The 25,530-nt window shown below is 39.4% G+C and overlaps 1 protein-coding gene across 1 annotated transcript in view; it reads left to right on the top strand.

Annotated features, from left to right (window-relative positions):
• Positions 1 to 25,530, top strand: part of GALNT7 (polypeptide N-acetylgalactosaminyltransferase 7) — a 94,944-nt gene that overhangs the window by 50,267 nt on the left and 19,147 nt on the right. Inside the window, exons 2-3 of the mRNA XM_009996004.1 lie at positions 5,008 to 5,465; positions 20,981 to 21,147. Of these exons, the coding sequence (XP_009994306.1) occupies positions 5,008 to 5,465; positions 20,981 to 21,147 (625 nt within the window). The remainder of the gene's footprint in view (positions 1 to 5,007; positions 5,466 to 20,980; positions 21,148 to 25,530) is intronic.

The raw sequence follows: 25,530 nt of genomic DNA on the forward strand, positions 1-25,530 counted from the left end.
ATTATTTTTTTTTAACCAGGTAATTGAATAAATTAAAACAACCGGCACACTAGGAGTGTGGCTGCATTAAGTTGAGGCTAACAAAGCAAAACACTTTAAATATGTTTAAATCCTTGCTAAACTGATAGCCGTGTGGTCTTTGTTAAAGTGTCTGTGACAGAGGCTCTATTCAAAATGCTTCTTTTATAAATTTATTTTTGCATCCTTGGGTAATGAGAATACTACTGGATTCTACTTAATTATTCCCCTTTTCATTCTTTGTGCCTCACCAACTTTTATCTAGATAAGCAAGTTCCTTTTACAGCTGTTGCTTTGAATTAGCAAACTTTTTTCCAGCATGATAATCTTCCATTTTAGAAATCAAGCAAATCCACTTTTTTTAACAGCAATTTGTACTTCAGACATGATTTCATAGGGTGTTTTAGGGAGTTACCAGTCTTGAACTGGTTGACTAAAGAAAAACAGATTGTGCAACGTTGACATTTGCAGTTTTATTACCAGCTACAACTCCAACCCTCCTACCAGTTGACCAGTCTTGCAGCTCTATGAAGCCCTCTCTTTTACTTTGTATGATTTAGAAACATTTCTGAAGGGATACAGTTATGTTCCCTATACCTTTTATTGTACTCCTTTCTCTTGCAAAAGAGAAGAACCTAATTTGCAAAATCACCAAATACCTCCTATTTTTATACAAGTCAGAGATTGACTGTATTTATATCATCGCACTGTTTCCGCAACACCCATTGCAGTGACTCATACATAATTCCCAAAGGAGTGAAAAGAATATTTAAAAAATGAAAGCAGCATTCGCTGAACTGAAACTAGAAAAACTGGCAGGAAATCTTAGGTCTAACCCTTTAGAAGAAAAAAAAAAAAATCTGTGGAAAACTTTTTTTTCTGTACTACTTTGTGTAAACAGCTTATTATGTGTCCTTCTAAAGATGTAGTGAGATATTTTTTTTTTGTCTTTAGATATGAGAGAATTCACAGATTTTTTGCTTCTCTTCCCTTATTTTTAGACAGCCTAAAAGTGTTCAGATGTATATCATGCTCACTTCTTCAAAGTCCTCCCTTCTCCTTGTTGTCAATGATTGTCTCTTGCAAAGTTTTTTTAAAAGAATTTTAGGACTATCTTCTTTTTCCAGTGTAGAAATTCCATTGTGGCTTGTTTTTTTTAATATACGTGCCTTCCAGTTTGACTGTCATTGTTGTAAGAATCTTTAAGAAGTTGGATACTACATTTTTAGCTGAGGAAAAATTATAATCAGTGAGGCACATTGTTAAAAAATTATTTGGGTTTTTTTTTAATATGTATTTAAATATTTATCTTTTAAAAAAAGGAGGGGGGAAGTTGTAATTCGTAAAAGCAAAGGAGCTCTAGAAGTTCTGAAGACATTTTAACTTACACAATGACTAAAATAGTTCTTTGACTGTGGCTTGACTTTGCTTTTTTCCAGACAGTGTTTGAAAAACCTTTGTCTCAGTTATCTCTTGAGAAGTTAGTAACCTGCAGGAGCTGTGATCTGCACTTAGATGCTTCTATTTCCTTATTTTTGTAAAAATGCCCATAAAATGCTGAGACAGTTAATTTTCTTCATAGCATCCTGTGTGATACTGTGTTTCAGATTTCTGACTAGGGGTGGAGGGGAGGTAGTGAGCAGTTATGTGGTACTCTGCAGGGAGTTAACCCACAACAAATGCTTTCCATCATACTTGTCCTAGGTACGTAAAAATTGGAGGAAAGAGATGAATGGCTGTGTCTCTATGTTTGTGTATTATTTTGTTTGTTTATGCACTATTTTCCCTGGCCTGCAAAAAGGGAATATATTTAATGTCTGGAAGGGAACAGGAAATCAATTAATTATAATGCAAATTGTGCATAACAGTTATAATGAGGCTAAGTGTACTAGAAGATAAATCATAGTTCTGACAATAGCAAAATTTAAAAAAATACTTTGAGAAGTCTTATAATTCAGTTGGGGAACACGCTAAGTGGAAGCTCATGACTTTTATAAGTGATAGAAGTGAATGAAAGGGTATTTAATTTCATATAGACCGAGGCCATAAGAGATTACTGCCTAGTTGAGACTTGTGATCCAGAATAGTGTCAGAGAGTGGCAGCACATAAATCTGGCTGCTTTGTATGCTCCCTTTGGACCTTTCCAGTATCCACAGCTGTTGAATTTCAGTTTTCAGAAGGTACTTCCTAGCACTTCTACAGTCCACTTATGGACCTGTCACCAATCATGTTGTCTCATCCCTTTTCCAACTGTTTGTACTATCTCTTTCCACAGCATAATCTAAGATTACTGTACAAAGACTGGTTTTTGGTTGATTTCCTATCAGTTTTGTCAAGTGTCTCCACTTCTTGTATTTAGGGTGAACAGTGGGTTTCTTTTACCCATATCTATCACCTTAATGATTTTCTAAACTTCGGTTGTATACCCCTTGGCCATCACACCTCCAGACTACAGGACTTTAAGATTAAAGGCTAGCCTTTCTGCTCTTTCATCAAGGCATCTCTCTGCCTTTGCCTTTGTTCTGGTTGCCATATTCTGTACCTTCTCTAACTCCTTTTGAGATGCAGACCAGAACTAAATATTACCGAAGACATGAATGTCTCAAAATTTTAATGCAGTCAAAATGTTGCTTTCTTTAAGCATCCTTCACAATGATGCTTACCATTTGTTGGCTTGTACAGCTGCCTCCGCACTGGGAGCAGGAATTAGATGCAAGTCGGTAAGAGCTGATTGCTCAGCAGTGTTCTGACAGTTGAGTCAAAGCCTTCCTTCTGATTCCTGGGGTAAGTGTGAGATGATGCTCCCTTCAAAAGTCCTCTCAGGACTTTATTTAGATCCATGGCAGCCTTCTACCTCCTTGCAGAATGTGTCTTTCCACATGCCCTTATGCTTCCCTTTCTCACACTGGCTTTTGAGTTCCTCGAAGAACAGTGATGGAAGAGCAGAGTAATGTAACACTTCTGCATTTTGTATGTCTTCCCTATTTATACTAGAACAAGCAGAGAGGTCAGAAAGTTTCTTAAATAAAGTTATATTGCACTGAATTTACACTGGATTTTTCTGAATTTCTGAAGTGGTGTTATGCAGAATGATATGTGAAGAAAATCCTATAGTGTAGTAGTGAATAATATGTGGTTTAAGTTAAACACAGACATGAGTCAGCACTGTGGCTTTGCCTCAGTAAAAGGAGACTGCTTAATGGCTTATACCAGCAAGAGCTTAGCCACCAAGCAGAGGGATGTGGTTTGTTTCCCTGCACATAGCATTAGCAAGCCTGTGTCTGGAGCACTGTATCTGGTTTCTTTTCCTGCACTGCTCAGCACAGGAGAGATGTAAACAAATGGAGAGGACCTAGCAAAGACCTGCCAAGGAAGTGAGATGGCTGCAGCACGTGATGTAGTCATGGAAAGGGTAAAGGAGCTCAACTTGGTTTGGCAGGAGAAAAGTCTAGTGGGGAATCTAATTGCATCTTTTCATCCTCAAAAGTGAGATTATAGAGAAAATGGAAATAAAATCTTCTGAGGGGTGCACTCTGAAAGGGCAGGAAGCAATCATCACAAGATGCAACATGAGGAACTTCTGCTGAGGTATGAGGAAGAATACCTTCCCTGTGAGACTGGTTAAGCAACTGAAACAGATTGTTCAGAGCAACTGAAGGTATTTGGGGTGTAATTGGACAAGCCTCTGAGAAACCTGATGTAACTATGAAGCTGTCCTTCCAGTAGGTTTGAATAGGTGACATCCTTCTGATATTAATTTTTTGTTTGATTCTTTATTTATGAATAGATAGTGAGACATTGCCAAAATGTGTATATTGTTCTCCGTGGACTTTGGTGTGGTCTAACATCAGTTCTGTTTACAAATGGATAATTTTCCCAGGTAATCTGAGCTTTCAGCAATGTTTTCCTGTTGTCCTCTTGGACGGTAATGGAAAAAGCAGTGACTGTGTGTTCTGGGGATCGTTCATGGGTAGGGCTGTTGTACTCTGGAGACTTCATATGCAGACACTTCAGAGCCTGTTTGTCCGGTTTCTTCCAAAATCACCTGCTCTTGTTCTAACCCTGTCAACCTTGCTGATCACTGAAAATGCCGAGTTGTTTTCAAAATCCCAGCCTTTTCTCTCAGAGCTTCTGATCTCTTGGTGAGAAGGCAGGGAGGAGTGTTCTAAAATGGTAAAGCTGTTTCAAACAAGGATGTGAGAGGTCTTGCTGCCAGTGACATCTCTGGTCAGCCCCAGCACCACTTCCCCAGGCAGGTCCATCTGTGTGGCTGTGCAGCAGATCGGATCAGGGCAGCATCTCATTTTTGCCTGCTGTCCCCAGTGCCTTCAGCTTACCTCATGGCTCTAAATAAGCAGTGCTGCTCTTTCATCAGAGGGAGTAATGCTTGGTGGGAGCGTGTCAGGGGGATGAAGGGTAGGAATTAGGTGTGGCCTAAGGCTGTGGCAGATGTGCATGCCAGATGACAAGTAATCACTGCAGCCTTTCCCAGCACAGGAGCATATTGAGGCTTTGTCTAGCAGCCACTGAGACCCTGGAGAGGTCTTGGCAGCCAGTGTTTGTAGCCTCAGAAGCACCCTGTGTCCAAGAGTGGCCCCAAGGACACCATGCTCCTGTCTTGTCTGTCTCCATACCACCTTCTTCTCCGTAAAATGCTCTGTTCGGTGCACCCTGCACATTGGTTTGATGTGCAGCCTTAACTATGTCCAAGTTAACATGTGACCTATGTGGGTATTTGATCTTTGAGAATGCTTTGGGTGTTAGGCCATTTCTGGGTCCTACTGACCAAGGTAAGTGTGGACAACAGCTGGTGATATTCTCCAGCAGCCAGTTGCTTTAGAAATAAGTGTTCTCTGAGCCCCTTAACAGAGACTTTGCTCTTCTTGCTTGACATATATTCAGTGTCCATGTTCAATGCATTAAGGTACTGGATTAAATAAAGGGCCATTAACTTACGTGATCTGCTGTTTCTCTGTGTATATATATAGGATGACAAAGAAGCCAACAGACCCATGCCAAACAAAGGAGACCATGGACTGGGAAATGAGAAGTTCAAACCTGTGGTACCTTGGCCTCATGTGGAAGGTGTGGAAGTGGACTTGGAATCCATTCGAAGGAAAAATAAGGCCAAAAATGAACTAAACCATCATGGTGATGGTGAAAACAAACAACAAAACATAATCCAGAGGCAGTATCTCACTTTTAAGCCTCAGACATTTGTATACAGAGATCCTGTTTTACGACCTGGAGTCCTTGGTAATTTTGAACCCAAAGAGCCTGAGCCTCCTGGCGTTGTTGGTGGCCCTGGAGAGGAAGCGAAGCCATATGTTTTAGGACCAGATTACAAAGAATCCATTCAAGCCAGCATTAAAGAGTTTGGGTTTAATATGGTGGCCAGTGATATGATCTCACTAGATCGGAGTGTTAATGACTTGCGTCAAGAAGAGTAAGCAAACTTTTTTCTTCAAGTTTTATTATTTTATTTCCATGTATCTTAATTGATGCTTAAAATAATATGCTTAAGCTAAATACTTCTAGTTTCTTGTCCTGACAGGCAGGAGTGTTGTACTATGCCAAATGTTTAAATATATTATTCTTAATGCTGTTGCAATTATTCCTTTCATGAATACTTTGTCTATATTGATTTCTCTCTGAAGTAATCCATTTTAGTGTCTAATCACATGCATGTTCCAGGTCCAGCCCCAGTATTCATTGTCATATCTTCTTAATCCATAACTTCTTCAGATTTGGTTTCAAGAAAGAAACATTCTTTATTATCTCCTGCAGAATTTCCTATACTGGTTAATTTATTCAGTTCTGGATTCACCTTGATGCTTTAAAAATTAAAGCTAAATAAGTAAGTTTTGGAGAGAGAAACAATGAAATGTTGTTCCCTTTAAACAGCTTTGCTTAATTACCTGGATTAACTGAGATATAGATCTGACATAGTGGTGTTTCGAGCTGACAGAATAGTAATCTTCTAAAAGTTTCTCACTGCATTTGTCGTAAAGGAGGAAGCAGCCTTAGAAAAAACATTATTTACTGGGACGGTGTCTGATTTGGTGTGGAGAAATTCCAGGAAGTTACTAACATATGCTCAGTGATTACTAACGGATATACATAGGCTATTCTGATCTTTGGTATATGCTGGAGCCATATTTACAGTCAAGATAATCTACATTTGATACAATTTTGCATGTTAAATATCAGCTAGACAGATATCTTAGCAAACTAATTGGCAGGGTTGTTTTGGTTGCAGGGTTGTTTTGTTTGTTGTTTTTTATTTGCAATTGGAGGGGAGGGCAAATGAATTTTGATATGAAATTAAGTACTTACCTGTTTTCACTTCCCCCTCATCCCTAGCAATGGAGCTGTGCTAATATCTGCATTGGGTACCAATTTCTGGGTTATATGTTTCCAGCTGTTTCCAGTTGATCTGTTTGATTGGTCACTGACTGGCTGCTGAGGCTCTCCTGTGGCCCTTTTATTGGGCATGTTTTTCCATTTTACGAGGTAGGGGAGAGCTGGCCAGCTGTGAGTCTGACTCACGCCTGTGTATGAACAGCTGCTTGAATGTACTACCTGATGCGTACTCATGGAAAGTGCACAGAGTACTGCCTTCTCCTTCCATTGTGCCGTGTTCCTCAGATCACTTATTGAAGGTTTCTACCTGCTGACAGTCAGAGTAGAGGACCAAGCCTGTTCACTGCTGGTGGCAATGAAATGTTGGCTCTCCTGGTGTTGGTTTCAGTTTTCTTTCTCCATTAGGGTCGGCAGTAGGACCTCTGCACTAAAGAGATTTTTCTGTAAGTGGAAGAAACAGTCTGGGTAACCTGTGTTTTTCTTTTAGGAGTTGATTCCCTAGACATGGCTACTTCTGCTGAGACATTTACAGCCACTGGGGCCCCTGTTTTTTGGAGGCAAGAGGACTAAGGAGTAGAAAAAACTTTTCCCCACTGAGTGTTGTGATTAACTGAGCAGAAGAGGAGCTGATACCGGAAGTTCATGTTTGCAGAGCTCACTTTGGCCCTGTCTTCTAAAGAAAGAGAGTGGGAAGGAGGTGGAAGCACAGTCTCCTCTTCACTCTCTGCTCCACAAGGACAACAAAGCAGAAATAGCAGCACATGGTGTGCAGGTGGGACTGGCTGCCCAAGCCCAGCCTAGTAGCCTTATCTTAGGCAGCAGAGCTCAAGTAGTCCCTCCCCTCCAATTCTTCCAAGGTGGGAGAGCATATGGATCTGCCAAATAGTTCTGAACCTATAGCTTCCTGAAGTGTTTTTGGCATAAACTCAGAGTTTGTCTTTACTTCTGTTCTGAAGGAGCATAACAAATAGAAACTCCCTAATAAAAATTAAATAGTTGGAGGAATCGGAGGAACAGCCATGTGACAAACCAGAGCAGAGGTGATGAATTTTAGAAAGTTTCCTCCAAATGCACATGCAGAGAAGTTTGCCATGAAGGTCAAAGCCAGCAGCTCAAATCAAAGTTAGGTTTTATTACTTAGGGCATCTTCAATACAACTTCATAATAAAATATTTTATGTAATGAATACTTGGCATATTTATAATTGCCCTAAATAAGATAAAAAGATGTATTGTAACTTCCATGTCTGTCCTGGGAACAGCAGAGGAGAGAGGAAGCAATGTAAGGCTGGTAGATATTGCTATAAGTTTTCAGGTATCTACATACTCGCTTTCCTGCTCAACCCCCGATACTGGCAAGAAGTGCAACAAAAGGTAGCAGTTTGCCTGTTGGATGCATCATTTAGTTTCTTCCCACGGATCTGTTTAAAAAGTCTAGAAGTCGTTCTGGTTGATAAAGCTGGTCAACATTCAGTTTAATTCTACTGAAGAGCAGCATAATCTTTTTTTGGTTAATGACATCTTGGCATTTCTGATTGAGGAATAACTTTCAGGCAAGGACTGGGTTATTAATTCAAAGACATTCAAATTCAGGTAGATGTCACCTCAGCCTTGCTTTGCTTTAAGCATCCAAATTTTTAAGCATCACCTTAAGCATTTAGATTTGTTCAGTGGAGTATGCCAAATACTTTCCCAAGCACTGCTAACTGGAGTGAAATAGCACTGCAAGAGCTGTCTTGCTCAGCATAAAAGCCATATAGCCTTAAGGCTTGTCTCTGCTGGTGGAAGAGGAGGGAAGAAATGCCAATAAAAGGGATTCAATCCTGTGATGTTCAGATTTCATTTTGGCAAAGTGTCTCAAGACAATTTGCCAGCTGCCTTCATGGATTCAGTAGGAACTTTGCTGGTGATTCTGGGCAGTTTCAGTTACTGTAAAAAGTCTTAACTCTTGCTGCACCCTGTAGAGCAGAATAACGTTGGATGGCAAATTGAAGTTGTTTGCCACTATAACATACTCTTACCTTAGGGGTTCTAACCAATCTATTTCAAAGTTGAAGCCAAACACCTCTGTTGGTACAACAATACAGCAATTCATAGGGCTGGTTAAACAAAATTGAGAATGTATGAGGATACGTAAAAGTCAGTGTACAAAGTGTCAAAGATGGCATCGTCTCGCTGCAGCCTTTCAGCGCTCTGCAAGAGGGCCAGGGCAGGGGGGGCATAAACTGGTCTTAGGTGGAGCAGTACATCTTTTCCATGTTATTTCTAGTTGCAAAGAAGTAGACCAGACTTAGGGGGCCCTGTCAAAAACCTCTGTACAGTTACTGGAAGAAAGCTTTTTTTTTTTTTCTTAAAACTTATTTGTACAATTTTTTTAATCTTTTATTATCATGATAGGTGGCAGCCTTTTACTTTTAAGAACAGTCATTTATATTGATTTTTACATGTTGTCCTTTACTCCTAGGAGATCTGTGATAAAACTAATGTTGCCTTTAGGGAAGAAGAATATTAATTTGATTGCTCCCTTGATTATTTGTGTGTGTGTATGATCAGGAGTTTGCACGGAGATAGAGCTGCAGTAAAAAAAGGATAATAAAGTTTTCTGGATGAACTTGGATTCAATATAAATATACCATACTAGGGAAATAGAAAATGGACCTAGATCTGAGGATGAATGCTGTCAGGTATCAACTTGTGTCCTCCCAAAAAAAAATTGTGACTGAAGAGAATTGCTGCTAGGGAGAGCAAGAACTGAGTTGTTTCTCCAGCATAATGAGGATAATTATCCATAGTATTTTAAAATAAAAATAATTTTTAAAAATACAGCTATACTGGGTCTGACCAGAGATCAGATTTTTTGACAGTCTTGTCTCTAGCTCTGGATGATAACATGTGCTTGGGAGAAAGCATACAAAAATCGACTGTAGTTCATTCCTGGCAAGCAGAAGGCTAGACACTTGAGCCAAAAATTGCAGGAGGATTGTCGTGCTTCATAGACCTTTTTTCTGTGCACAGGCTTGTATTTTAAATGCATTTATACTCTTGGCGTTAATTACATCCTGAGTCAATGACTTTTCCAGGCTGAGGAATATGGTGTTTGCTTAGCATCTCCTCCTGGATACTGCCATGTACATCTGTTACTCTGCTGTCTTGTGATATGGAAGTATCAGAGATATTTACATCAAGCTACTATATAAATGTTTAATATTCCTTCTTTGTTATTGCTACCATTCTATTTGCCCTTTCATGAACTCTGATCTAAACTGCTCAAATTGCTATCCACATTTGACTCCAAGATACTTTTTTGGAGTGGTAAGCCAAATTTAGGGTCTATGACTGAGTATCTGCACTAGGAGTGGTCTTAACACTCCATGTACATAAATTTGTACTTGCCATGAGCTCTTCTACCAGCTCATTTGCTCAGTTGTGTCCTTGAACTATTCTGCAGCTGTTGATAGTAATTTTAATTGCAGCTACCAATAACTTTTTTTATTGTTCTGTAGTGATGTGGAAGAGGAGGTGGACAGCTTGGCTCCCAGCACCAACACTTATGCTGCTACAGTCACAAACCTGCTTTAAAAATTTGAATGAATTGACAGTTTTTACACTTTGGCAGTTATTAATCTAAGAGATCTTACATCTTACCTGCCATACTTTGAAGACCTGTGCTTGTGAAGAAAGCAAAGAACCTTGTCACAGGCTTTGGAAATTCAGTTACTCTATTAATAAGCTCACCTGAGTCCACATAGTTTTTGATGTCTTCAAAAGATGATAATAGGCTTCTGTGGCATGGCTTTCTTTTGCAAAAGTTGTGTGTATGATTTACTTATTTTTTATTATTACTATCATATTATTCAATGCAGAAGTCAGCGTTAGTGGTCTGCAATTCTTTAGCTCCCCAAAGCCCTTTTATAAAAATTGGTGTCATGTTATCCTCCTTCTGTTGGTTTGATAACAAGGCTGGTGTCAGCAATAATTGTACACCATAATAGTTTGTTAATTTGTGTTGTGTTCTTTTGGAAATACTAGGTTGATTTAAAACATTTGGCTATTCATGGCAGAAGAATCCAGCAGAAGCTATCATGCAGGTATCTGATATCTCTGAATTACAAAGTTCCTTAGCTTTAGGTAGCTGAAGAGAGGAGCATACGGTGAAAAATATAACTGTGTTGCCCTGGTTTTGTTCCCTTCTCTGGGTATCTGCTGTTTGTCACTGCCAAGAATTGAATGGAAATACTTAATTTCGCTTTCCTGTTTCTGAAGTGGTCTCTTTTCTTTTTGGTCATCTATAGCCCAGCAGACTTTCTGGAAGTCATCCTACTTGTGGTGCTTTTTAAAAAAAATATTTCAATAGTAGCTATTATACTTCAGCAAGTGATTTCTCAAACTCTTTTGTTTTAAAATCTATCTTATTCTTTACATTCAGTTTGCCTAGTTGAGTGTTCATTTCTGTTTTCATTGTTTGGACACTTCCCTGTGCATTTAAAGAATGTCTGTCTTACTGGTAAAAGCCTCTGTTTTTTTAATCATGCTGGCATTCCCTAGTTCCTGCTAGGCTTTTTTATGATTAATGGTTAAAAACTCTCAGTTTCTTATATGAAGTCTTGAAAAAAGCTCCATGCTACCTTGAATGTGTTTTACCCTTAGTTTGTCTCTTCCATAAGCCAACTCACTTCTTTATAACTCCCATTTTCAAAATAAGGTGTTATTTGGACTCCTCTCTTTTGACATTAGGACTTCAGTGTGTTGTGGCTACAGTTAGAGGGTGGCCTATAAGCAGTTATGTCTTCAGCTGAGCTCCACATTGCCCTGAGGACTCAAAATGTGCTACTTCTCTTGTGGGTCCTCTGATGTGCTGTCCCCTGGAAACACTAGCTAGTGATGCCTTAAACAGTACCCTCTGGAGCACAATTTATATTTACTGTGTCCCCTGAGGTGGTGGAAGACCCGTGCCTATGTCTTCTGTCCTCTGGGGTGCTCCAGTTCCTCTATACACATCGCAGATGTTGTCTGAGTCCTGCTTGGGCAGCTGGTACTTCTGTCTGGCTGTGTCCTTGGCTTCCCCTTGTCTTCATGCTAGAAGGTCCCTGGCACTCTTAAACTCTAGTGATGTGTTTCTGGTTTATTTTTGAGAAGGCAGAGCTTCCTGGATAAAGTAATACATTCCAAAAATTTCACCAGGTACTAATGAATTCTGAACATGCTGCTCTACACTATTTTCTCATCCAGGCACTGAAGCTCTGCTGCTTTTTTTGGCCACTGCCTGAAAATTTGGTAAATCCAGCTGTTTACTCCCTCTTTCCATCTGGAAAAAATAAAGAAATAAACTGTCCATGACCTCTCAGCTGCATAACTGAGAGTTTGAGGTGCTTTGGGCCAGACCTCTCTTCTGCTTCTTCCAATCTGTTTTATTACTTGCCATGGTGTAGCTAAAGGTAGGCATGGCGAAGCAGGCACCGTGCTGGCCAAAGGGGCTGTGGCATTTGAAGCAGGGGGGTAAAAGACTAACTGAGGAGCTCTGCTGCAGGATCAGTCGCCCAATTCAATAGGTTCAAAATAGACACCTAAGTGAAGTGACTAACACTCTTAGAAGTCTAATTTAATGAAGTTTGTGGTTAATTGTCATGTAGAAATCAATGAAAGATGTTCTTTATTTCATTCTCAGGGACCACATTTGTTCTCCTGCATGACTGTCTTAGCAGAAAGTGTTGTATAATAATCTCGCTATGTTTAAAAAAATTATTAACACAAATCCCAGCATTCAGTGTTGTCATTGTGTGTTGACCTCCTTCTGACAAGGCAGAGTCAAACTGCAGTTTGCTTTTTAGGTCATTATTCTAAATGGATCCTGACAGGATGCAGCCTTATGCCTTTCCTGTCTCACAGATGTCATCTCCACCAGAGTTTTGCCTTCAGTTCTCTCTGCATGTGCTTCTGTGTGCATTGGAGCTCCATCAGTCCTTGGTGCAGCCAAGCAGGCTTTCTGCTGTGCCTGTTTGACTTGCTGCACATGGGAACAGGCTGGTTCTGTGTTTTGGGGAGGTTGTGCTCAAAGAAGCCATTCCTGGACCCTTTTTGGCAAAGTTGTAACACCTGAAATCATGAGCTTCTCATGGCAGATGTTAGGAAATGTTTAAATAATGGTATCTCTATGGAAGAGTCAAAAAGGGAGACAAAACTGCCTGATGGACAAAATCACTGATGTCTGTGAGTGTGGAGCTCTGAGAAGAGGCTCTGTCTTCTTTCAAGAGCTGTCCTGGTTATACAAGACTAAAGCAGTGTGAGTTATTCCAAAGAATGCATATTCAGTGTTTCATTTTTAAAAAATGTACCTACAATGCATTATGTACAGTAGGTTCTTCGTAGTTTCTTTTATCTCAAAAATTCTAAGCAATGCAGGTTTTCATTTATTAAGTTTGCTTTCACAGTAGAATGCTCCAATCCATGTCTGTGATTTCCATTGGTGTATTTTGCTGTGCTTGGGTTATGCTTGTTGCACTTGGGGTCAAAATTTAAGTCAAGAAGCATTAACTTAAAATATATTGTAAGTGATTCTCTGTGAAACTCTCTATCCTTCCTGTTAACTAACTTGAATTACTGTGGAGCCCCTAAGCCAAGGATGTTTATACTGTTGATCAGATTTCATGCCAGAGTAATTAACTGTGTTGGCTGTAAGAAGGCATCAGTGCTCAATATGCTTTGCTCAGGCTTGATATGCTGTTATTATCCAACCCATGGAAGACTTGCTTACAAATTACTCTTACTGACCCAAAGGGTTTTAGTCTTGTGACTCTGTTTAAGCTAGATTATTTTGACAGCTTTGTTTTGACAAATGTTGCAGGAATTCTATCCTGAGTAGTTTGACTGGGAGAGGAAGCATCATGATTCTTCATGAATGTTTATGGCATGAGACAAATTAATCTCTTACTGGATTACTTTTTCTCAATATGACAATAGATTGCTGCTGTCTGCTCACCAGCGCGAGTCAGAATTTCAGCTGCATCACCCACACACATCTGTCAGTCTGATTATGGCAAAATAAATATTTTTTAGTGGTTTTTCCTTCCCTGGATCATCCAGTTTGACTTTTCTTTTCTAATGACGTTATTGCTGTTACAGTGCATGCCCCTGGGCCATACAAATTTGTACTTGAATGATTGGATCTGTTGCTATGGGTCACTTTTAATTTACTTCAGACAGAAAAGCTGGCAATACGCTTTTGTTGAAAAACCTGAGAAAATAGCTTTTCGTTGCTTGAGTACAATGCTCCTTGTATACAGAAATGTATTTTTGGACAACTGCTTTTGCAGCTCACAACATTTTATAAAACCAAAAGGGTTTATAAAACCAAATTGAAAGGGAATGAGAATTGGCTTGACTTTTAAAATAGTACATGTAGTTTTGAAGGGCGTTTGCTTTATTTTTTCATTATTTTTAGTACGAGCAGAGGAGGAAATTCTTGCCAGTAATAAAGACTTTTGGCTTACTTAAAAATACAGTCACACAGAGCTGTGTATTAGTAAAGCAGAGCTGTTAGTAATTATATTTTTCCTATCATCGTTTGGTGACAGTTTGGTCCAAGTGCTACTAAAAGTACAGAAAAATTTTGTTTCTGGACTTGAGTTGAAAAAACACCAAAATCTTTAATTGTAAACAATTGCTCAGAATATTATATTAAAAGATTAATCTTGGCTGCTTATTAGAGATGTATGGTCTTTTTATTCTGGGCAAATAACATGAATTTAATATGTTATTTTACATTAAGTAGTTAGTTGTCCAGTCAATCTTATTGTAGCTAAGAAGATTTAATAGAAAAGTTCTGGAGTGGAGCCTGCCTTCTTCAGGAATGTGCTCAGTTCCTTAATTATAGCACAGTGCAAATTACATATTTGATACTGTTATATGAAAAAAAAATAAATCAGTAATTTATATCTGTGCTATTGGAAATGGAGCACTAGGAACTTGGTTTCATTTCACATGGTACCTGGGGAAAATCTTATATTCAAGTGCCATGTGATACACTGGAACTGTTCTGTAACGAAGAAAACCAATTTTAGTGTATGTGCATAAATAAATCTTTGTGTGAGAGTTTTGGTTGAGAATCAGGTGAATTATAGTGGTCACACTAAATCAGGAAGGCTGCCTTTCTACTACAGCTTATCAGCTGCCTTACTGCTGGGAAGATGCCTGGAGAAAAAAAATGCATTTAAAATGTAATGGGCCATGTGTTGTTAGAGCATCTCCTTGTGGTCAGGAAATGTTTGAATTCCAGGAATTGGCCTTAAAGCAAAATCAGGCGTTTTCTGTTAGCGTTTCAGATCCCAGTGTTGAAAAGAACAATAAAGGTGGATCCTGTGTCTGTTTAGTGTTGGCTGCTAGTGTTTCCAATTTTAAGTTTCAACAGAGAAATAGTTCACCCAAAGAGTAAAAAGAAGTTGCCAGAGGCACTGTGTGTCTAAACTTAGTTGGATTTACTTACCTCTGTGAGTGTGTTTGCATCTGAAATGAGCAAGACTGAGCTCTGAACAGGACCTCTTACTCAACAAAAATGCATAGTGCAGCACCTGAGTATGCTCAGTATATTTAAATTCTGCCTTAAACCTTGACTTTAGAGGAGTGGGCAGAGAACAGTGTGAGAGGTTTCCTGCAACTGCTTTTGTAACCCTCAAGGTGCCGTTTGTCACCTTAGAAATTTTGGAGCAAATGGTGGAAGCATTTTGTGAAATGTGTTGTAATCTAAATGTAAAGCTAAAAAAAAATTGCTCTGTCTTCTCTCTGTTAGCCAGAGCTTACTGTGGTACAGCATTTAAATAAACTTTCATGATACAAGGTGTGATTCAGTCCAGCTGAGCATAGGCAGGAACTTCAACATTTAGTATCTGATGAGCAAGGCATGGTGGAAATAAAGTATTTCTGTGGGACTGAGCACACTGCCCCAAGCTTCTTTCTAGTCTGTTTATTGTATTAAGTAAAACCTGTCAGTATTTAATAAATCCAAAATTGTGCACAGCCTGCGCTCTGAGCTGTACGTAAGCAAATGCATCAAACCGTAGTTTCCTGAACTAGTGCTGGCCTCAGTGGAGAAATGGCAAGAATTGCCATATGTAGCGAGTTGTAGCTTAGCAGTGTTTTCTGAGGACACAGCACAGCTGTCCGATGCTGGTGGGAGTGATTTGCCTGCCCCGTCTGCTCCCTGCGGTAGTGCACATGCGCTACGGTGCTGCAGAATGGCTGGAGGTACTGTGCTGCTTCAGAATGGGAAAGAAGAGGGCTTTGCCTCCATCTCTTTGTAAGGTGGCTCCCACTTCGCATAAGAAAGGAATTTATTTTAGCCTTCTAGCTGCCCTAGCTCTCCTGCCCTCTGGTATTTATTGCCTCAACTTTTCCAGTGTTGGACAAGTGATACTCTGGGCAAGAATCTTGTGATAAAAAAATTGCTAAGTTTATTTATTTAATTTTGCTATTAGCCCTAATATGTTGGTTCTCTGTACAAACTTTCCCCTCAATTTGCATCATGGCACTTTCAGAGGTATGATAGGAGGTATAGTTTTGCTTCCAGGGACACTAATAACAAAATTTAGTTACATAGCCTTGCAGGCTACTTCAGGCATGGAAACAGACAAAGCTTGTAGCTATGGTAAAAATAGGAAGTGCTGTTTGAGCATAGGTTTAACCTGTCTGGCAGTGTGTAGTAGAGGCTTTGCTGCTGTCTGCTGAATGGGGAAAAAAAACCCAGTTGATCAAACTGCCCTTGCCCTGTCTGTGTGCTTCTCTTCCAGAACCCCTGTGTTGCAAGTTGTCTTAGGTTTTGCATATAGTCATGTATTGATGTTGCATAAAACACCCTGTAAGGCTTCATAGCCAACAAATCCAGTACTAACATTAGTTCTGCTTATTCATATCTTGAAGAAATGCCCAGTTCTGTAGTCTGTTTCTGTCTACTCTAGATTTAGGCAATGATCCCTCTTTCAGGCATCAGTCAGCCAGTCCCAGCTAGGACCTTGGTGGTATCAACTCTATATATGAGCAAACTGTCAAGACTGCTTTGTGAAATAAACTCTCACCGGTCTTCCTAGGGGGTGGATGCAGTTTTACTTCAGTAGTCATAATAAATTGATGATTTAAAATAACAAGCAGCCCTAGATTCAGTATTAAAGTATGTAAACAATGTGCTGTCTGTCGAACAACTGCCTCCTTATAAGATAAGAACAGGGCTTACTAGAAGAGGAAGCTATGAATGAGAAACAGAGTTCCAGACTTATTTTTGGGCTCTGCTAGTGCTAGATCTTCTCAGAGTGAGAAAAATGCATGCATTATAAAGCAATTATCAATAGGTGATAATTGATGTCACTATGAATCTCATACCACTTTAAATATGAAATAAAACTTTAAATTTAAAAGTATGAGCAGTTTGATATTAATGGAGAATCGATATTCCTTTTTCTGTCAGCTACAATTTCAGGATAAATGCTAAATTAACACCTTCGCCTTTCTGCTGAGTCAGGGCCCTCAGCTTGTTACAGCCAGCCTCCAAAATCTTAGGACTTGGCTGCTGGAGCTGTTAAAGGAATGCAGTGACAGCTGTCTGCTATCTTGAAGAAATCTGTGCTGCTACATTGTGGTCTGAACACAGAAGTACAGTGCTTTAAAATCCAGAGAGGATACTGATGTACCTTTGGTAAGCACAGGTGCTTAGGTAGTTGACCTGATGAAGATAGTATCAGGATAGAGAGTTGGTTGCAACCATGATGCCACTTGGATTTTCTCTGGAGCTTATGTGCTGGTATGCTAGGGAAGTCAGGAATTCAGGATGTCATGAGAAGCACTTTTGTTGCCTTAAGATCTCAAATGGCCCTCTCAAAATATCTGATTGTGTCTCACCAGTTAAATAGGTGCTCTCCTTGTTTACTTCTTGAATTTTTGCTTGATGGCTGGATTACTCTGCCAGGAAAAGCAGCCTGTACCCTGAGGAAATTTGAGCCTACATCTGCAACTGCAATTGCTGCTAAAACTTCAGGGATCATCTAATCCTTGGAGCACGTACCCATATTCATGTTTGTGGGGCCAGGGGGACATCAGTAAGAGCAAACCAATGCATAGAGCACAAAGCTCTAAGAGCAAAAGGTTTCCTCAGGCCAAGGACCACTCCAGCCCAGATGTCCAGCTTCTTCTGCAGGAGGTTCCCCCATGAAAGGGCTATTCTGCCCTGGGTGGTGAACAACTGTGACCAAGTATCTGTGTCATGTGGTCTCCAATAGTTCTATTCCCTTGCAGGGGTAGAGAGGGAGTAGGACTAACACACATCTGAAGCATGCAGGCTTAATAGTCAGAAGAAATGTTACTCAACCTGTTTCTCCATTAGATTACTACTGTGCCTTTCAAAAGGTTTCTTCTTGCTCCAGTGACGTGTCAGTCTGTGGTTTTGCTCAGTAATACCAGTGTTGATCTGGAGACAGCAAATTCTTATCCATAGGCTGATCTGAAGGTGTTACTTCCTTGCTGCCTGGGGAAGATGTTGCCAGCCCTTCACAGAACTGTGCACACCTGCTCCTTTTTGCCTCATAAAATAATTCTTTACAGGGGTTAGGAAGAGTGAAGCAAGACTAGCTTAAGGATGCTACCCTCTCATTCCTGACTTTTTGCTGGAATGTGCTCTCCTCTCAACTGATCCAATAAGAATTCAAATTTAATTATTTTTTTTTAAGTGTGTTTTTTTGCTAGCTTGGGTCACAGCACATCAGCACAGCTGGTCTGCAGGCTACACCTGAAAGGTCACTGTGCTGCCAGATGTGGGCAGGACAGCAGCCAGGAGTGAAGCTAAAGGTCAAAATTATTTAAATCTTCACTGTCACAGGGTCTGTACTTTGAGTCTGCTAATGTCAGTTTTCATGATCTTGCGGCTTTTTCCTGGATGTGGCCACATCTACTTGACCGTATCTTTTAAAACTGAAGCATGAGTCTGGAAATTCAGGCTTTTTATTTTCCCTTTCTGGTGCCTTAATTTTACTGGGAAACTAGTGTCGTAAAATTCAGCTTAAAACTCAAGGGAAACCCGGTTGTGTTTGCTTGGTATTTGGTTTGCCAACCACTGGATGTCAGTGCTGCTCCACTGAGGAAAGGCTCTTCCCTGCTTCCTTCCCTGTGGATCTGAAGTAAATGAGAGCGGAGCCTCCTGATTTGTGTCGCTCCAATACTTTAGCAACACTTGCATTTCTTGGTAAAAATTGCCACTGGGATTAAAATACTCATTTATTGCATGTATTTGAAACAGTTTCCAGGTTTCAAACCTGTAATTCACAATTCAGGATGAGAGGCGGGTTTGTGCATAGGAGTTACTGTAGTCTGTTGGAGTTTATGGGCTTGATGAGTCAGATTGTAGACTGTCCCAACAAACGAAATAAAGCCTCTGGAAAAAACTAAAGGCATGATCTTACTAGAGGTGTAAATGCAGTGCTTTTATTGCTTGCAAATGGCACATTTAGCAACACATGATTTTTCAAGTTTAAAAAGTAAATGTGCTGACAGATCTGAGGAGATTAAGTTGGATATGTAGCAAAAAGCCTGTCTAGACCTCTGGTTTTATGTTTTAAAAATGTATTAAATACAGATCAAAAAATGCTTATAAATTGCTCACAGATGTGTTGTTCAGTTCAGGCTTTTTAATAGTTTTGGCCTTTTAAAACTATGTTAAATTACTTACTTCTTGCATTCTTAGGCTCTTCTCCATTTTGTTCCGAAATATGAATTACCTACACTACAGAAAGTGGGAGAACTAAGCAAACAAAATATTGTAGTTTTTTGCAGCATTTGCTTTGTTTCTGTTGCAAAGGCAGTGTGCAATGTTGTAGCTGTCTTTCTAATTGGAGAGCAAAAAAGTTTCCTATTAAATTGCTGAAGGTGCAGGTTAGTGGCACAGTACAGCTTGCATCAGGTGCTGCCGTCTTCTTTGAGGCAAAAGGTGCCATTCATTTCTGCTGCCTTTTTCATAGAGCTTTTGAATGGTGTTCAGCTGGCACGCTAATTTTGAATGTCCAACACCCCGTTTTCCTCTGTTTTAACGTAACTGTATCACCAGAATTAATCTAGGTGAATATATTTTAAAGCCGCCCAGTGCTGTTAATAATCTGTAATTAAACACACAACAAAAAGGCTTTCTTTTACACAGCTGACTTAATGCAACTAGGTCACATATCCATCTTGTCTCTGCAAATGGCTATATAAGTTGTCAATGGCTTAAATGTTTGTGTTGTCATAGAATTATAGAACAGTTAAGGTTGGAAGGGACCTTAAACCTCCAACCTCCCTGCTATGAGCAAGGACACCTCACAGCAGACCAGGCTGCACAAAGCCTCATCCAACCTGGCCTTGAACACCTCCAGGGAGGAGACTTCCACAACCTCCCTGAGCAACCTAATTCCTATTGCCTTGTTACTACCCTCATGGTGAAGAATTTCTTCCTAATGTCTTCTTCCCCCCCTTCTCCTTCTTTTCAAGGAAGGAATCCATTGAAGTTCAGTCAGGTTTAAAACTTGTCCTTGGCAGTCTATTTGTATAATTTGTATGATATTGTATCTGTTCAAAAAGATGCGTACAGTTTCACAAATTTGGCCAAAATTGTTACTTTCTTACATCCGGTCAAACAAGTAACTGTTTTGCCTAGGGAAGTGGAGGGTGGAATGGGTTTCGTAAGGCTGGGATTTCTTAGCTATGCTAGTTATACCTGAGTGGAGCCATGAATAATAAAGCAGTAGTAAAAAATCACATCTTGTCTGCCATGGGATTAAATTTTTCCCATGAGCAGCTATGCTTTTCTGACAGGTTTTTCATATTGTGATCACTTTATGCAGAGCCGCTGACATGAGCTTGTCACATGTTGCTGCTGTACTTATAGTTTACTCTGTTTAAATCTATTTTATTGTGAAAGGACAGAAATGAATGAGTTATTTCTTGTCACAACAATGCTTGTCACTTTGCTAAAACTGCAGATTCTGCATATGGACTGTATAAAGCCAACAGAAACATTTTATAGGCAGTCCTTCTACTGGATAAATCTGATTGAAAGATGGTTAGAAGAAAACAGTGCTGTTCTAGTGCATGTTATGCAGCAGGTGACCCAAATGCACAGTCCATCCTAAGTAGTGATATCTGATGTCTTGAAGAGGACTCTCATCCTGGCAGCCACTGTTTGGGGCTTTTCTTTCCCTCTCTTTTTTTTTTTCTTTTTCTTTCTTTTTTTTCTTTTTTTTTTCCCGTTTCTGCTGGCCCCACAGACAGCATGGTGGTAGGGTTGTCTCTCAGGGAGATCCATGCAATGCCATCCACCTGTACAGGAGGAAGCACGTAGCTGTTGAGGCCAGGGTCTTCATTCACTGGCTGCATCCTACTTCTTCCAGGACATAAAAAGGGCTTTCTCAATGGAAACAAGCTGCTCTGAGAGCCTTGTACCTCTGTCATGCACTTAAGCTGTATTACCTTTTCTATCCTGTTTCTGTTTAATCTGAAGGATACCTGTCAGTAAAGATTTTGTTTGCACAAAGATGTTGTTAAGCAGTTCTGTAAATTACAATGTGAAAACTAATAAAATTAAATCTTTTTACAGATGCAAATACTGGCATTATGATGAAAACCTGCTCACCTCCAGCGTTGTCATTGTCTTCCATAATGAAGGATGGTCCACACTCATGAGGACAGTCCACAGTGTCATTAAGAGAACACCGAGGAAATACTTGGCAGAAATTGTGCTGATTGATGATTTTAGCAACAAAGGTATGTATGGAATAGTAACAGACTACCTGTAGAAAAGGAAACTTTTTTTTTTTCTTGAAATAGCTTTCTTTTATTACCTGCCATGGATTGAGTTGACTCTGCAAGAAAAGTAAGTTGCTTTCTTACAGTCCTTTCAGTTTTCAGTGAAGGGGAATTTCTTTTCCAATGAACTGCTTTCATAAAGGTGGCAGTCCTTTATGTGTATTGAACTGTTTCAAACATAGGATTTGTGATAGATGCTCTACCACAGCTGTGGAGTAGTATATAGCGGAAAGCTGGGATAGTTAGTACCTCTCTTAGCTGTTGTGAAAACAAGTAGTTTTAAGAATATTGAAGGAGTTTGAGTTCAGTCTGTTAGGAATAATTTCTTTCTTTAGGAATTTAATAAAAATCTATCTAGGGCTATTGAATTATTCTGATTAATTTGCATTATCTTTTTCAATGTCCAACATCCTTTTTTAGTTAAACATCACGTTAAAGTGTTTATTATTTCTTATTGGGGGGAGGGGCTTTTAAGAATATACTTCTGTTTCAATTTCTACCTCTTTTTGAGTCCTGCATATCAACATTTTTATAAGTAATACACATTCTGGTCTTGGTTTAGTCAGGATGTGTGTACTTACGTGTGATTCTTATAAACATACACCAGCTTTTTTCCTTTAATGGGGATATCTTCAGCTTTAATGCAAATCAAGGCTGAATAGAGAGAATTTAAAGTAGGATGGTAGAGGTATAAAAAGATTGACATGGATTAAATCTGGCTTTTTAAACCTTAGACAAATTTCCAAATAATGCACCAAAGCAGCAGGTTCTGCAAGATTATACTGCAGGATAGCTCTTGAATAGAAACTAATGGAGAAAAAGTGTAGACATACCAATAAAAACATAACTTTGTGTGGGGTGACAGTGTCTTCTAGACAATGATGATGGCTTTTAGGAGCACAGGCAAGTTTAAATTGGTCAGCAGTATAAAATATGTTCCGTTTACCCTCCTCTTTGTTTTTATAATAGCTGAACATGGTAGGGGCATGGAAAGCAGATAACTGTTTGAGACTCTCTTGTTTTATCAAGTGATCTGGTTTTCCCACAGTTCCAACCTCACAGAAGGAGTTGTTTTCTATGGGTATACCCACTATAAATTTTAAAGCTGAACTCATCACATAGTTGAGATTGCCTTTTTTGAATATAAATCACTATTAAAAATATTTATTGTATGTTAATTTTTACGTTGTACCTGTAGGTAGGTATCATTTTTTGTTTGTTTTTACAGGAGAGGAGAAGTTACCTGTATTGTAAACCTGACAACATAAGGGTTAGTCTAATAAAGATACTGAATAGAACACTATAGTCTCCTGTATGTTTTACGGCTTTTGAGAATCTGGCTTAAATGTATACACACACTATAAACCAAAAATATCTTCTCTCATGAGAGACAAAATTTTAATAATTGAGTCAGCAGACAGGTGCTGTGTTTCTCCTTTTCAGCTGGGATCACAGCTTTCCTTTAGCACTATTTAAGGACCAAGTTAGCGTTATAAAATCACTATTACACTGATGGTCTCTAAAAAAAATTACCAGATTTTTTACTAATGATAGGACTTGATACTTGGGTTTCTCATGAGTTGTAGCTGACTGTGCTATGTCTTTGCAATTCATGGAATAAGTTTGTCTGGCATAACAACTCATGCTACAGTTTTCCAACATATGATGCTTGTTAGATGAAGGCAGATTTCTTGTTTTCCAAGAAATTAGGTTTGAAATAGAGAACTTTACTTACACTTTCTGCTCATATATAAATGGCTAGCAGATACAGCTAGCCTGGATCTGACATCCAGCAGACCATCGTCCCATGTTTCATTTTCCCAGATTACTTTCTTGAATCAAAAAACTCAGTAAAGCAAGTTCAAGATGCAGTTTTCTCATGTATGGCTGGAAAACAAGCACAGACTAGAATGGCTCTGAACACCTTGCTGCAACTGTCGTATTTCACTATAATAACTCTTCAAACTGCTTTAGGCTATTACTTGGTAAACATAATTAACTTAATTTCAGTAATTCAAATTCCATTGTAGATGAAAAATGGCCAAGAGAGTAGGATCTTGCTCCACTTCTTTCTCCCCATGGAGAAGCATGAACTAGGACAGACTGCAAAGCATGCCAAGCTGCCTGAAGAGTTCTCCAGTTGTTAGGAGAGCTGCAAAACACAAACACTGTTCATCACAGCAGAGCTGCTGGTGACTTTTTTTGCTTTTTCAGCCTGAAGGAAAGCAGTGCTGACAGCACATACAGGACTTTTTTTTTTCCTTCCCCACCCTCTTTCAGGCTGTGCACTTTATATCTGCCTTTCTACCCAGCAAAGAGTGTCCTATGCTCCTTAAGACCAGTGTGGAGAAGCCCAGATGCTGGATGGAGTAGACGTTTTCTGACACTTGGTGTATCTGTCCTTATTCCTTAGCTTCCACCTTCTCCAATGATATGAAATCAAAATGGAGCACAGCGGTTGCAAACACTTGTAAAGGCTGGATCATAACAAGCCCTGCCTGCCCTTCTTCGTGAGAAATCCTCTTCCATCAGAAGGGAGTTACTGCTGCACAGAAGCTTATATATATTATGCCTTACAAGGAGAAACAGTTTCACTGCTTGAAAAATATTCTTTTCATTACAATTCTTTGTATAAAGTCAGTTGGGAGCAGTCTTTTTGCTGAACGACACCCTCCCTTCCTTCCTTAATCTCTTCTGCAAACAGCAGGGTTTGACTGTGGAGAGCTACACAGAGAGATGGGCCGAGTTCTGCTCAGGCGTTTTTTCCTTTGTCAGAGCATAAAAGGGAACAGTAACAAGATGACGCCGAGCTAATTGGATGATGCTAGTTCAGAGATTTTCAATGGAGACCTCTGTATTAATGCGTGTTAGAGTCCAAGAAGTGTTGCAGCAGCTTCTACCACAGTGTCAGTGTAGCCATGCTGCTGCATGTTTTGAGGGGGGGTGCCCTGTTTTTTTCTTGCATTTCTTAATAGGAACAGTTAATTTTGCTCTGAGTGCTAGCTGTGTGCTGGATACAGCTGTTCTGGAAGGGCAATGAGAATTTTATAGCAAAAGATTTTTCTGAAGCTCTCTACAATTACACTTGTGTATATAGATCTTCAAAGACTACTATTTAGGTACCAGCTTTATTTCTTTCTGAAGCATCGTGGTCAGTATCTCAATTGATGCAACTTGTTCTTGTAGCCCAGGCATGTGTAAAGATTGACTGTGGGGTAAATATCAGTGCTTCTAGTAGTGTTTAAAGGCTTTGTCGACCTTTTATGTATAATTTATTTTTCTTTATTGCTGTCTGTATTTCCTACTGATGCAATATAAAATAACCAAAAGGGGAGGTAATGAGCATAGATGGGGAAGAGTATTTTTATTAACTTGTTAAACAGTACTTGCAGTGGGGAAGCTGAAGTATTAATCAGCACTTGTGTTAGAGCTGAGAGCCCCAAGTTAGTAGTATTACAGCACAGGGGACTTGAAGGCAGCTGCTGTAGGTAGTAGGACTTCTGACAGCATTTTTCTAGTTTCAACCTGATGTCCATGAGTCGGAAAAAAAACCTGCTTTTATCCGCCTCCCCCCTGGCCTTGTGATCTGCAATGTCTAAGGTCTTCTGGAGAGAGGATGTGTTTTTAAAAAAACATTGATTCATGCTTTAGTCATGTACTGAGACATGAGGGAAGAATTCAACCAAGACCAGATTGGTGATTATAATATTTGAAAGGTAAAAAATATACTTTTTTAAACAAAAACCAAAATGCTGTAAGGCTGTTGACAGATACAATAAATACACATTTTACATTAACAAAATGTAACAGTGACCGAACAGTATTTCTAACTCTCAAACTATCAGGATTTTACACACTATTGTCATGTCGGCTTTGTAGTATCGGAAGGAGGGAAAATTCAGTTTTCCTGTGGGAAATAGCTCTTGCTGCTAACCCTGGCACAGTTTCAGGTAATGGACTGCAAAGTCCTGAGACTTGTACTGTAGAAAAGCTTTACACAATTTACATGACAGGTTTTTACAGTTCCCTGTGAACCTTACATAGTTGAACGTTTGATAACTAAAACATTTGGCTTCTGTAGGCAGGAGAGTTGGAAATAACTTCACATTTTAAATTAACTTTAAAGCATTCCTGACAGTCCTTCTGTAACATGTACTTGGAATTTACAGAATAAAAAATGGTGTGGTATAAAGATGCTCCTAGAACTACTTCAGTATGACTTCATAACTCTCTTGATTTTATACTGTAGAACTCTATATCATGGCTGTCATATCATATAGGCTATATATATTACCTAGTATGTTAGTCTATGCAGCATATGTGATAAAATTGTTCTTTCCC

This window comes from Chaetura pelagica, unplaced genomic scaffold, assembly GCF_000747805.2.
Source record: "Chaetura pelagica isolate M959 unplaced genomic scaffold, ChaPel_1.0 scaffold142, whole genome shotgun sequence".
Taxonomy (NCBI): domain Eukaryota; kingdom Metazoa; phylum Chordata; class Aves; order Apodiformes; family Apodidae; genus Chaetura; species Chaetura pelagica.